The following is a 14,389-nucleotide window of genomic DNA, read 5'->3' on the forward strand; positions in this document are numbered from 1 at the left end:
TATAATGTTCCTCTTTTCTACTTGGAGATCTATTTAGGAGATCAAGTGTTGACAAACTTCTTCAGCTACTGCTTGTCTAAGGCTTTTATTTCTCTTTAATATCTGAGAGAATAGCTTGTAGCATATAACATTCTTGAGTGGTGGATTCTATCTTTAAGTATTTTTAATATGCCTTCTATTCTCTCCTTCCATTTACAAAGGTAGTGGTACCTTTGTAGATTGTCTGCCCCTTCCATTTAGCCACCTTCAATAATCCTTCTATGTCATCAACTTTTGGAAGATTTATAAGTATATGTCTTAGTGTAGGTCTTGCTACATTTGTGTCCTCAGTTTATCTTTTTACATCCTGAATCTCCATTATTTCCTTATTTAAATCTTCATTTTCCATCTTCTCATTAATTTTATTTTTCAGAATATTTAGAAAGAATATTTTTATTCTTTTGTTTTTATAAATTTTCTTGTGTGCCTTTAATCAGGTTTCCTGAGTTTTCTTCCTTTTCTGGAGATTTGTTCTCTCTCTGGTAAAATATTCCCTTGAGGACAAAGGGTGCTGTGTAGTATATTTTTCCATCTACCCATTTTATAACTTTCACAACTCCAATTGTTGACCTTGTGTTTTAGGGAGAACTAAACTACAAATTAGTAGCTGCTGTGTCTGGGGATTAGGTAGAGGCCTGTAAGGATTTGTAACTAGTAAAAATGATATGTGGGGCAGCTTTTGCCTCTGGTATCACTGGCAGCCTTCCTCTATTTTTCCACACCCACCTCTTTATAGTCTGAGAGCCAGGCATTCAGCAACACTTCACAGGATGGGCTCAAATAGGGATAAGAAATGGCCAGCAACATTCTAAACTGTCGTCTTCTCTGGGAACTCTTCTCACACATATCTCTTGAGAGTTAGGAGTTCACTTCCACACTAAACAACCTCCCTCCCCTGTACTAGCACTGGAGGGTAAGTTTGAATTGTTTATTCATACCTTGCAGGAACCTGTCTCCAGGCATCTCTCTCTAGAGGTATAGAGTTGAATTCCTTTAACTTCTTTTCTATGGCTGTCGGGATTAGTCTCCTTTCTTTAGGAGGCATTCTTGTTTTGCCCCAAGTCATAGGATCCTTTGAGGCCAATGCTTTTTTTTGGATTACTTTAGATAATTCTCCCAGGAGAGAAACAGGGTACTTTCTTTTTTGCCATCTTCAAAGTCAGTATCTGAGCATTTGAATTTCTTTTGTGACACAAAATTTTGTCTTTATTTTTTTCAAGATTTATGTAATTATGCATACAAGAGCTAGAGTGCAGGCCAGAGATGCTGGAGGGGGTGCATGAGAGGATTCACCAGAGACAGAGTGGGGAGAATAACAGACAGATTGACTGAAATACACTGCTGAGGGGAGCAGCAGGAGAGACAGGAGAGGTCTGCTGCACCATGTGGGTCACCAACCTGGCTGGACATCTAATTCATGCTGCAGTGGCTGCAGATATCTTCATGGTGCTGATGCTTAACCCCTTGCACCACCAGCGAGGCCCAAATTTTGTCTTTAGACTGCCCTGATTATATGAGTATTTTACAATGATGTTCACTTATAATCTATTATCATTCACAGTCGCAAATGATAAGAAAATATGATCCTTGCCCTCTGGAGCCTTTTGAATACTTAGTTCTTCCATTTGTGTTCAGTTTGAATTTCACTCTAGTGTTATCACTAGATGCACTTTCATCATTGTTAGTGAGTTCCCTTTTTTCAAATATCCATTTTTATAAAATGTCAAGTGGGTTTATCCCTGAGAAACAAGTATGTAATCCAACAACTCAGTTTGCTGTCTTTGCATGAATAACATATTTATCTGTTATATACATAGCAGCAAATTTGTATTTTATACAATTAATTGCAGAAATATAGCAAGGCAACTGAAGTCGAAACCATATCTTTGTGGGGAAAACATGTTGTTACTTATGCATACCATTGTGTCTGAAATTCACACATGTTCGAACAGGTGCAAAGTGAGACCTGCATATATTGTAAACGTTTTTCCTTATTTGTAGATGATGGGAAAATATTCTGAAAAAAAAAAAAGATACTAGAAACTAAATGCTATTTTTCTGTTTATTTTTTTAAACAGAATATGGCAAAGATGAAACTCTTGATGCAAATAGGGAGGGAAGCATGAGTTATGTGGAAGGTTGGGATAACTGTATTTTCTGATGGGAGGAGGTTTGAAGAATCACAAAGTTAGGAGGCAGCAGGTATCACTTAGAGTTTGGTTTGGGGCCTTCGTTGTATCCAGTCAGCAATGGCCGGAATGGCTTGAACATTCTTCTGTAACATCACCAGCCTTGGATGGATGTCCAACAAGTCAGGTTTATAGACCAAAAGTGTGGTACTACAAATTTCCCAGTAGAAATCTGCCCAAGTTACCTGGTTCAAAAAAAAATTTTTTTTTTTCATTTGAACATGAAAGGTGTTATATTTTAATCTAACAATAATTTTAAATTGAGAATTTTTTGTTATTACAATATCAAAATGTGTGCATAATAGAAAATTACAGGTAACCCGTAGTCCAAACACCAAAAAGTTATAATATATTTTATGCAGAAGCTTTTTAGTTATTTATGTTAATTTTTTAAATTTTTTTATTTTTACACAATACGATAAGTTACAATTTAATAGCAACAGGGAATGTAGGTGTGTGGGCATGTTTTTACTAAAGTGGAATCTTACAGTGTGTATTTTTTTTGTAAATTGGTTCAAGCTCTACCTCTCTGGGACAATATTTTCCTTTTATCTAGTAGTCAATGAACACTTTTCAAAAAAATCTCCTTTATAAGACAAAGTAGAATTCATTCCAGGACCATGAATTTCATCTGTTTTGTCCTTTCTTTTAATTCAGAGCAACATTTTTTTCAAGCCATTGAATTATTGAAGACTCTATGCTAGCCCTACTGAATGCCTTATCTTCAGGATGTGTGATTATTTCATATTGTTTACTATGTTCCTTTATACGACAGAGTATAGGGATAGAGTGCAAGATCTCTCTAGAGAGTTCACAGTTTCAAGTTTAATATTTTGGGCTAAGACACATTATATTGCATCTCATTAGAAAACACATATGTCAATAAGTATGTAGCTGGTCAGATTGACCACAGTATTAGGCTAAGGATAGCCTAATTCTACCATATACACTTGTTTTTGTTTTGTTTTGTTTTTTACCCTCCATGACAAGAATCTAATGTGGATGACGTTGGTTTGGCTCCTTATTAGTATCAATTCAAGAGTGAAGTTTAAATATGGATTATGCTTAGTTTTATTTTTGCATAGAATTTGAAAAAGCTGATTGCTACCATTTCATTAACTTACTAAACATCTGTCAGTCATCCCATATTGGTTAAAGGATTCAGTGTTCAGTCAACAAACACATAAGGAGCACTCACTCAGAACTATGAACTAGGTGCTGTGACTAAGGAGCAAAATGTGCAGTGAGTCCCTTCTGTGATGCAACTTTTGTGCTAGAAGCAAGGAGACAATCTTGTAAATTGATAAGGATAATGAAGAAAATGTGAAGTGATGAGAGTAACTCTCAGGTGGCCAGGGAGGGAACATCTTTCAGAGGAGATATTTCAGGTGCTATACCATTTTCCATTTCCATCAATAATGAATAGAAGTTCCCATTGTGCCACATTCTCCCTAACATTTGTTATCAGTGTTTTGGATTTGCCACTTTAATAACTATGCAGTGGTTTCTCCTTATTATTATTTGTAATTCCCTAGGCTCAAATGATAAAAAGCATCCAACCATGCAGCAATCTGGGGGTTAAGCGTTCCAAGTGGTGGAAACAGCAGGTGTGAGTGACTGTATGGGAGGAGCAAACAAAACACCAGTGTGTTCAGAACATTGTCAAGGAGTGAACGCTCAATGTGTTCATTTTTGGCACAAACAGATGGGGTTAGGAGATTGTTTACAAAGGAATTTTAATAGAAAACAAAACAAGAAACTTTTCAGTCCTTAGATTCAATCAACAGAACACAGGAACATTTTAGGAAAGGCTTTTAGGGACCCAACCCCCTGACTGGATATGAATGAGGTGTGTCGAGTTTAGTACAAAGATGTAGCAAGGGAGGAGCACAGGAGGACTGAGGTGATGGTGCACGGGTGAATTGGTGAAGGAAACTCTATGGGGACTACACCTGAGGGGGTGGGGGAAAGCAAATATTGTTTAAATATGAACAATGATGTAAAAAATAAAAAAAAAATAATAAAATTTTTAAAAAAGATTATTTCAACATAGCAATGAGTAATATCATCAAACCTGGAGAGAATTATGTGGGTTGGCATTACTTGTAATTCATGCTATCTTCAAAATCATTAGTTTGTTATAGTTTAAAAAAAGTCATTTGTCTTACAAAGAGTGGCGATCCTTACCTACCCTAAATCAGGTATAAATTTTATTTTCTTGGTAAGACCACTTCATTGGTGGTGGTGTGCTTCTCTATCAGTCCCTAATAGTAATATTATTAATTATCAATATCAATTAATATTAATAAATAATTCATAATTATTAATATCGGAGCTGATATGAATGATTAGTGATAGTCAATACCTATGTCCATTCACTGATTGGGGTTAGGAAATGGCAATTGTTTCTTTTAATCTTTTCTTATTACTCATTAACTGGAATATTTTTAAGAAGACAAACTGTCCATTAATTTGTGTTATCCTAGGGTATAATTAGTATAGGAAAGGCCAGATAATTGCTTTATTCAAACCTTCAGCTTTTTTTGTGTTTGTTTTTACATTCCTGGATTACTAATTTGGCTCCATACTATCTACTGAAAGTGCCCAATGAAGCTTTGGTTGGGGTGTGTGTGTGTGTGTGGGTGTGTGTGTGTGGGTGTGTGTGTGTGTGGGTGCGTGGGTGTGAGTGAGTGAGAGAGCACCTTATATTGTGGTGGTGGTAGTTGTCATAAACTCATGTATTCATTCATTTTGATTTGTTTCAATCCATTGCAGTTAATATTACTGATGCTCAAATTGTCCCATCTTTGAGCAGGGGAAGCCTCTTCAGGTTAACTTCAGAGTTCTTTTGACTGTCTTTGATAATTTATTTGCTTCTGGTATAACAAGGTACTCCCTGTTCATCTTTTACATTTCCTGTCCCACATTGAGAATGAGCCATTTCTCCAAGAATCCCTGATCCATTGTAATGTTTAGAGACCATAATTTGAGTCCTTATTGTAGCCAGAACAACTGGATTGACCATCGTTTCAAGAAAATAAAAAGATAGGATTCTTTTTTAATCTTAAGATAAAATACATTATGAGTTTATGTTACTATCTCTAGGTCACAGTCAGGATTGGGCTGTTTATTGAACCTCACTGATTTTACAGCTCCATCTTCTTTCTCCCATGCTGAAGATCCTGGTTCTTAATGACAACCATGTAATTTCTTATTGCTTTCCCCCAAAATATAGTTATATTACTATCAGAAAAACAATACAACTATACCCAGTCGGTACCACAACACTATCACCACTACATAAAACTGTATATGATTTTTTAGTTTTTATCCTGAGTGTACATCTGTAATAAGATGTTTAGTCAAATTATTGTTTTTATTGGTAATGTTTTTCAAATAGTTCTTCACTAACAAAGGACACAGATACTTTTCTATGTACTCTGCATCAATATGACACAGGTTCATCCGTTTCACTTTGCTTTTGTTTCATTGTGATTGCTTTTTAAAATGATTTTTGATGTCCTTTTATTTATATAAAACATTGCAGTTGATGGTTCCAAAGCTAATCTACAACAAGAGGTTTATTCAAAGAAGTTTAGCTTTTACTCCTGTTCTTACTTATTTATTTCCTCCCTATGGTGAAATCTTTTTCAAAGAGTTTAATAAATTTTTGGCATATCCTTTTATTTAAAAATATATGTAGTATGTAATAAATGTGTATGTACATTTGCTATATATAATGTATGTAGAATATTTATTAAGGTACATATCTATCTGCTTGTATTTACCTTTTTTAATTTTAATTTTGGGATTACATTTTTACCCTTTCACATGTGCAAATGTTCCACTCACATTTTACCAAACCAAACATGGCAATATCCCCTCTACTTCCCTCCCCAACCGCCTTCCCTCCCCTGTTCCTTCTGGTAACCATTAAATTCTTTCACCGAGTTCAAGATTTACTCCTACTGTATTTTACCTGCGTATGTTTTTGGTTATTTATATTCCACACATGAGTGAGACCATCTGATATCACCCCTTCACTTTCTTTTTTATTTATTTATTTATTTAATCTTATTTAATTTTATTTTTATATTCCCCATACAATTGCAATCCTCTTATTTTGACCCAATCCCTCCCCTCCCCGCACCCCAACCCTCATAGAGTGTCTCTGGTTCATAGTTTTTGTTGATTTGATTTTCACTTTCTTATAGTTATTCACTTTCCTGGTGCCTTATTTAAGTTTTCTAGATTCCTGATATGAGTGAGACCATCCGGTATTTTTCTTTTTCTTTCTGGCTTATTTTGCTGAGCATGATCCCTTCCAGCGTCATCCATGTTGCTGCAAATTGCATTTATCTTTTTTGAATGCTGAGTAATATTCCATGGTGTATATGTACCACATCTTCTTGATCCAGTCATCTATTTTTGGGCATTTGGGCTGTTTCCAAAGCTTAGCTATTGTAAATAGTGCTGCTATAAACATAGGGGAGCAGGTGCACTTTGGAGTTGATGTTTCTGTGTCCTTTGGGTAAATACCTAGGAGTGGAATTGCTGGATCATATGGAAGCTCTATGTTTAGTAGGTCCAGAAATCTCCACACAGCTCTCCATAGTGGTTGGACCAGTTTGCACTCCCACCAACAGTGCAGGAGAGTTCCTTTTTCTCCACAACCTCGCCAACAATTGTTGTTGCTAGTTTTTTTAATATGTGCCATTCTCACTGGTGTAAGATGGTATCTCATGGTAGTTTTGATTTGCATTTCCCTGATTACAAGTGATGTTGAACTTTTTTTTATATGCCTGTTGGCCATGTGCATTTCCTCTTCAGAGAAGTTTCTTTTTAGCTCTTCTGCCCATTTTTTGACAGAATAATTTTCTTTGTTGTTATTGAGTCTCATCAGCTCTTTGCAGATTTTTGTGATCAGTCCTTTATCATTAGTGTGGTGTGCAGAAATGTTCTCCCAGTAGGTGGGGTTTCTCTCTGCTTTGGTTATTGTCTCTTTTGCTGTGCAGAAGCTCTTTAATTTGATATAGTCCCAGCTGTTGATCTTTGCCTTCACTATCACTGCTTTGGGTGATGTGTCTGTAAAGATGTCTTTGATGTGCGTATCACGTAATGTTTCGCCTATATTTCCTCCTGTGTATGTTATGGTTTCAGGCCTTATGTCTAGTTCTTTAATCCATTTTGAGTTGGTTTTTGTGTATGGTGTGAGGTAGTAGTCAAGCTTCATTCTTTTGCATGTAGCAACCCAGTTTTCCCAGCACCATTTATTGAACAAACTTTCTTTGCTCCAATGCATAGTCTTTGCTCCTTTGTCAAAGATTAGTTGACCATAAATCTGTGGGTTTATTTCTGGATTTTCTATTCGATTCCATTGGTCTGTATGTCTGTTCTTGTTCCAATACCATGCAGTTTTGAGGATTATAGCTTTGTAGTATAGTTTGAAGTCTGGGAGTGTGATGCCTCCATTCCCTACTTTTTTTCAGGAGAGCTTTGGCTATTCAGGGTTTTTTGTGATTCCATATGAATTTCATCAATAATTGTTCAATTTCTTTGAAGAATGACATTGAAATTTTGATTGGAATAGCATTGAATCTGTATATTGCTTTTGGTAGGATGGCCATTTAATGATGCTTATTTTTCCAATCCATGAGCAGGGGATGTCTTTCCATTTCTTTGTGTCTTCTTCTATTTCTTTTAACAGTGTTTTATAGTTTTCTTTGTATAGGTCCTTTACCTCTTCTGTTAGCTTTATTCCCAAGTATTTGATTTTTTTTTGTTTTGATAATAAAAGGGATGTTTTTTTTAATTTCTTCTTCAGAATTATTGTTTGTGTATAGGAAGGCTACTGACTTTTCGTGTTGATTTTGTATCCTGCCATTTTACTGAACTGATTGATGGGTTGAATTAGTTTTTCTGTGGAGTTTTTGGGGTTCTCTATGTATATTATATCATCTGCAAATAGTGATAGTTTGACTTCTTCTTTTCCTATTTGGATTCCTTGTATGTCTTTCTCTTGTCTTATTGCTCTGGCTAGGACTTCCAGTATTATATTGAAAAGCAGTGGTGAGAGTGGACATCCTTGTCTTGTTCCAGATCTTAATGGAATTGCTTTCAGCTTTTCACCATTGAGAATGATACTGGCTGTTGGCTTGTCATAGATGGCCTTTATGATGTTGAGGTATGTTCCTTGTATCCCAAGAATTTCAAGGGCTTTTATCATGAATGGGTGTTGCACTTTGTCGAAAGCTTTCTCAGCATCTATTGATATTATCATATGGTTTTTATATTTCTTTTTGTTGATGTGTTGGATAACGTTGATTGATTTTCGGATGTTAAACCATCCTTGTGTCCCTGGAATGAATCCAACTTGTTCGTGGTGAATTATCTTATGGATACATTGTTGGATTCTGATAGCTAAAATTTTATTGGGGAATTTTGCATCAGTGTTCATTAGGGAGATTGGCCTGTAGTTTTCCTTTTTTGTGTTGTCCTTATTCAGTTTTGATATTAGTGTAATATTGGCTTCATAGAACATGTTTGGTATTGTCCCTTCCTTCTCAATTTTTTGGAAGAGTTTGTGAAGGATAGGCACTAATTCATCTCTGAATGTTTGGTAGAATTCATTTGTAAATCCATCAGGTCCTGGGCTTTTGTTTTTGGGGAGGTTTTTGATTACCATTTCAATTTCGCTGCTTGTAATTGGTCTGTTTAGGTGTTCTATTTCTTCTTTATCTAGCTTTGGGTGATTGTAAAGTTGTAGGAATTTGTCCATCTCCTCTAGATTGTTGAACTTGTTTTCATATAACTGTTCATAGTAGTTACTGATTATTCTTTTGATTTCTGCTGTGTCCGTTGTGATTTCTCCTCTTTCATTGATGATCCTGTTTATTTGTGCTTTCTCCCTTTTTTCCTTTGTGAGCCTGGCTAGGGGTTTGTCTATTTTATTGATTTTTTCAAAGAACCAGCTCTTGGTTTCATTGATCTTTTGGATTGCTTTTTTAGTTTCAATTTCATTTATTTCTGCTTTGGTTTTTATTATTTCTTTTCTTCTACTGGTTTTGGGGTTTTTTTTTGTTCTTTTTCTAGATCTTTGAGCTTCTAGATTAGGTTTTTTCTTTGAGTTCTTTCTTGTTTCTTGATGTGAACCTCTATTGCTATATCTTTTCCTCTTATTACTGCTTTTGCTGCATCCCATACATTTAGGAAATTGGTGTCCTCCTTGTCATTCAATTCAAAGAATTTTTAAATTTCTTCTTTGATCTCCTCGTTAGCCCAGTGGTCTTCCAGTAGTGTGGGCTTCAATCTCCTGAGGTAGCAGAGTACCTTGCCTTCTTTTTATGGTTTATTTCTAGTTTGATGCCTTGATGGTCAGGAAAGATGGTTGGTATGATTTCAATCTTGGGGTATCTGTTGTTTGTCTCGTGTCCCAGTATGTGATCGATCCTGGAGAATGATCCGTGTGCGCTTGAGAAAAACGTGTACTCAGATTTTTTTGGGTTTAGTGTTCTATAGATGTCTGTTAAGCCCAAGCGCTCTAGGTCCTTATTTAGAGCTTTAGTTTCTTTACTTATTTTTTGTCTCGTTGATCTATCCATTGTTGATAGTGGTATGTTGAAGTCGCCCACTACGTATGTGTTTTCTCTGATGTCTGTTTTCAGAGATGACAATAGCTGTCTGATATATTTTGGTGCTCCTTCATTTGGTGACTATATGTTAATGAGTGTTATTTCTTCTTGAAGTATTGTCCCCTTGATCATAATGTAGTGATCGTTGGGGTCTCTTTTTATCTTTTTGAGTTTGAAATCTGTTTTATCTGATATAAGTATAGCTGTTCCTGCTTTTTTTTTGCTCCATTTGCTTGTAGGATTGTTTTCCATCCTTTAACTTTGAGTCAAGTTTTATCTTTTTTAGCTAAATATGTTTCCTGGAGACAGCAAAAGGTTGGGTTTTGTTTCTTAATCCAGCCTGCAACTCTGTGTCTTTTTATTGAAGAGTTTAGTCCATTTACATTTAGAGTTAATATTGATATGCTAGCATCTGTATTTGCCATTGTGTTTGTCTTTTCTTTGATTTTATTTATTTATTCTTTTAATAACTTTTTTTTTTTGGGCCTTCTTTTGTTTTTATTCATCCCTCTGAGGTTCTGGCTTTAGGACTCCTTGTAGTATTTTGGAGTTTAGTTGTAATGAAATTCCAGAGTTTCTGTTTGTCTGGGAAGGCCCTTATTCTTTCTTCATAGAGGAAGGAGAACTTTGCCGGATAGAGTATTCTTGGTTGGCATCTGTTTTCTTGGAGTCTGTTAACATGTCCCTCCACTCTCTCCTTGCCCGTAGTTTTTCTTCAGAGAAGTCTGATGTCAGCCTGATTGGTTTTCCTTTGAATGTTATCTGTTTCTTCCCTCTTGTCAGCTTCATTATTTTTTCCTTGTCTTGGATTCTTGGGAGCTTTACTATTATGTGTCTTGCTGTATTTTCCCTTTCGTCATGGAAGTCTGGTGTTCTTCTTGCTTCTTGTATATCAATTTTCAGCTCCTTTTTCACGTTTGGGAAGTTCTCTTCAATTATTTCCTTGAATATTTTCTCTGTTCCTACATCTTTCTCCTATCCTTCTGGGATTCCTATAACTCTTATATTTCCTTTTCCCATGGAGTCAGATAGTTCCCGAAGTCTTTTTTCTTCTTCCTTCGTACTTCTCTTTCCTTTTCTGTTTTGGTTCTTTTTATTTCTGTGTCTTCAAGAGTACTTATTCGTTCTTCCATTTCATCTATTCTGCTTTCATTGCTTTTCCCAGAGTTTAGCGCTTCCATTAATTCTTTGATCTCCTGCATTTCTTTTACTTCCCTCTTTAGGGACTCAATTTCATTCTTCTGATCATTGATTATTTTTCCCTTATCATTGTTTTCCTTTATGACTTCTGTCAGTTTTTTAATCATGGCAATTTTAAATTCTCTTTCTGGAAGGCTCAGAAGTTCTTCCAAGTAACTGTTATTGCAATCTGTGGGGTGGTTTTCTTTTTGTTGTGTGCTTTTTTCCTGAGGAGTTACTGGGTTGCGTGTGGTTTTTCTACTCCTTACTGTCTGTTTTCTAATTTTCTGTATGCATTGGTACACTGTATTGCTGGTATTGGCCAGCATCTTGGGCAAACTTCCCAGCTCACCTCTGGCTCCTCTGGGAGCCTTCTGCCAGTTTCAAGCAGTCTTTACTGAGGAAAGGTCCCTGTTCTAAAATGCTGATGTGGGGGACGCGCTCCCCTGCATGCCACGTCTGCCCCGGCGGTGGTGGGTGCTGCTCCCCTCTGGGCTCGGACTGCAGGCCAGAAGGGGCCTGACGTGGGCTAGCCTCCCAGCTCACCTCTGGCTCCTCAGGGAGCCTTTTGCGGTTTCAAACAGTCTCCACCAAAGGTCCCTGCTCCAAATTCCAACGCGGGAACTCGCTCCCCTGCATGCCCGGTCTGCCCCAGTGGTGGGTGCCGCTCCCCTCTGGGCTCGGACTGCAGGCCAGAAGGGGCCTGGCATGGGCGAGCCTCCCAGCTCACCTCTAGCTCCTCTGGGAGCCTTCTGCTGGTTTCAAACTGTCTCCACCAAAGAAAGGACCCTGCTCCAAAATGGCGATGCTGGGGATGCGCTCCCCTGAACGCCCGGTCTGCCCTGGTGGTGGGTGCCACTCCCCTCTGGGCTCGGACTGCAGGCCAGTAGGGGCCTGGGGTGGGCGAACTTCCCAGCTCACCTCTGGCTCCTCTGGGAGTCCTCTGCCAGCTTCAAGCAGTCTCCACCAAAGAAAGGTACCCCTTCACTTTCTGACTTACTACACTTAACACAATACCACGGGGTCCATCCATTTTGCCCCAAAAGCAACTATTTCATCATTTTCAATTTTGTGTAGTATTCTATTGAATACATATTCCATAATTTCTTTCCCCATTCATCTGTTGAAGGGCACTTAGGTTGATTTCATGACTTGGCAGTTTGGACACTGTTGCTATGTACATAGACATACATAAATCTTTCTGTATTAGAGGTTTCATATTTTTAGGATAAATATCTAATAGAGGTATTGCCTGATTATATGGAATTTCCATTTTTATTTTCTTAAGAAATCTCCATATATTTTCCCAAAGAGATTGCTCCAACTTGCTTTCGCATCAACAGCGGATGAGAATTCCTTTTCACCACAGACTCACTCAACAACTGTTAAATTGTTGAATCCATTCTTTTATGTATGGGCCATTCTCACAGTAGTTAGATGGCATCTCATTTGTTTTTTAAACTTAAATTAGTTTTCTTTTAAATGAAGTAATTTTTCCTTTCATCATTATTTATTTTAGATAGTATATGATTTCTCCTCTCAGGTGTGGTTACTGTAGTTCTCCCACCCATAATCCATTGTGTTCTCCCCCCAGTTGTTTTTATTCCTTCCTCACCTCCTGAGTACCTCAGACTATGGTCAGTTTTTAAGCTTTGTCTTTGTCTAATGCTTTGTTTGGTTTCCACATACAAGAGAAACCATGCTGTATCTATCTTTTTCCTCCTGACTTATTTCATATAGCAAAAGCTCCATCCATGCTGCTGCAAATGACAGTTTATCTGTTTTTTTAATCACTAAGTAGTATTCCATTGTGTATACATACCATATCTTTTAGATTCATTCATCTGTTTTAATTTGCATTTCTCATCTATTAAGTGACATGGAACAATATTTCACATAGCTGGAGGCCACCTGAATGTCTTCTTTAGAAAAGTTTCTATAGAGTACACTGGTCAGTTTTTTGATTGGATTGTTTTTTGTTGTTGGATTGTATAAAAACATTGTAAATTTTGCTGATTAACCCCTTGTCAGAGCTTGCTGTGCAAACATTCTTTCCCATTCTTCAGGTTGCCCTTTTTGGTGTGTGATGGTTTCGTTTGAGGTACAAAAGTTTTTAGTATAATGTGGTCCCACTGGTTTATTTCTGCTCTCATCCCAAAAATATCTTTGTGTTAGATGCCCTGGAGTGTTTTCTCTATGTTTCTTTCAAGTCCTTTATAGTTTTGGTTCTTTAATCCATTTTGAATTAATTTTTGTGTACGGAGTTAAGTATTTATCTAATTTCATTTCTTTTTAAGTGTCTATAATGATTCTCATGACCGTTTTTAAAAAGACTGTCTTTTCTCCATTATATGGCTGTAACTCCAGTGTCAAAAATTAACTGTCCATATTTGTGTGGGTTTATCTCTGGACTTTCTAGTCTAGTCCATTGATCTGAGTTTCTGTTCTCGTTCCAGTACCATACTGTTTTGATTACTGTTGATGTTGAAATCAGAAAATTTGATGCCTCTATTTTACTTCTTTTCTCAAGATTGTTTTAGTTCTTCAGGGCTTTTTGTGGTTCCATATAAATTTTATAATTGTCCCATTTCCTTCAAAAAAGGCACTGGTATTAATAAGTATTGCATTGAATCTATAAATTGCTTTTGATTATATGTCCATTTTAATGATGTTATTTCCAGGGACTATCTTTCCATTTCTTTGTGTTTTATTTCCTGTGACAGAGTTATATAGTTTTCAGTATATAAATCCCTAATCTTGTGAAGTTTACTCCTTGGTATTTCATGCTTGTTGGACTGACTATAAATGGAATAGTATTCCTTACTTCCCTTTCTTATAATATGTTATTTGCAAATAGAAATGCAACTGATTTTTGTGGATTGATTTTGTATCCTGCTATTTGACTGTATTTATTTATTAGTTAATTAGTTTTTGGGTAGAGTCTGGGTTCTCTAAGAATATCACTGAATAATGACAATTTCACTTCCACTTTCCAATTCGGATTTTTTTTTTCTTAATGCTTCAGCTAGAACTTCCAGTGGAACTTCAGCTTAATGCTTCAGCTTAATGCTTCAGCTAGAACTTCCAGTGGAACAATAGTGATGATCGTGGACATCCTATCTTGTCTGGATCTTAGTGGAATTTTCAGTTTTTCACCATTGAGTATGATGTTGGCTGTAGTTTGTCATTTATGACTTTTATGATATTTAAATAAGTTTCATTTTTTCCATTTTGCTGACTTATTGGATGTTGAATCTTGTTTAATGCTTTTCACCATCTATTGAGATGATCACATGGTTTTTAATCTTCCTTTTTTTTGAGTGATGACTGGCATTTTTGAAATGTATATGT

General features: G+C 36.5%; 1 protein-coding gene across 3 annotated transcripts in view; it reads right to left on the minus strand.

The window, feature by feature from the left end:
• Nucleotides 1-2,128: 2,128 nt before the first annotated feature.
• The window catches only part of HPGDS (hematopoietic prostaglandin D synthase), a 65,566-nt gene continuing 53,305 nt past the window's right edge, over nucleotides 2,129-14,389 (minus strand). For all 3 annotated transcript variants that reach the window (XM_037529654.1, XM_054688229.1, XM_037529655.1), the window contains one exon: nucleotides 2,129-2,413. In XM_037529654.1, the coding sequence (XP_037385551.1) occupies nucleotides 2,249-2,413 (165 nt within the window). In that variant the 3' untranslated portion in view covers nucleotides 2,129-2,248. The remainder of the gene's footprint in view (nucleotides 2,414-14,389) is intronic.

This window comes from Talpa occidentalis, unplaced genomic scaffold (assembly GCF_014898055.3).
Source record: "Talpa occidentalis isolate TD23 unplaced genomic scaffold, MPIMG_talOcc4v2.1 talOcc4.6, whole genome shotgun sequence".
In the NCBI taxonomy this organism is placed as follows: Eukaryota; Metazoa; Chordata; class Mammalia; order Eulipotyphla; family Talpidae; genus Talpa; species Talpa occidentalis.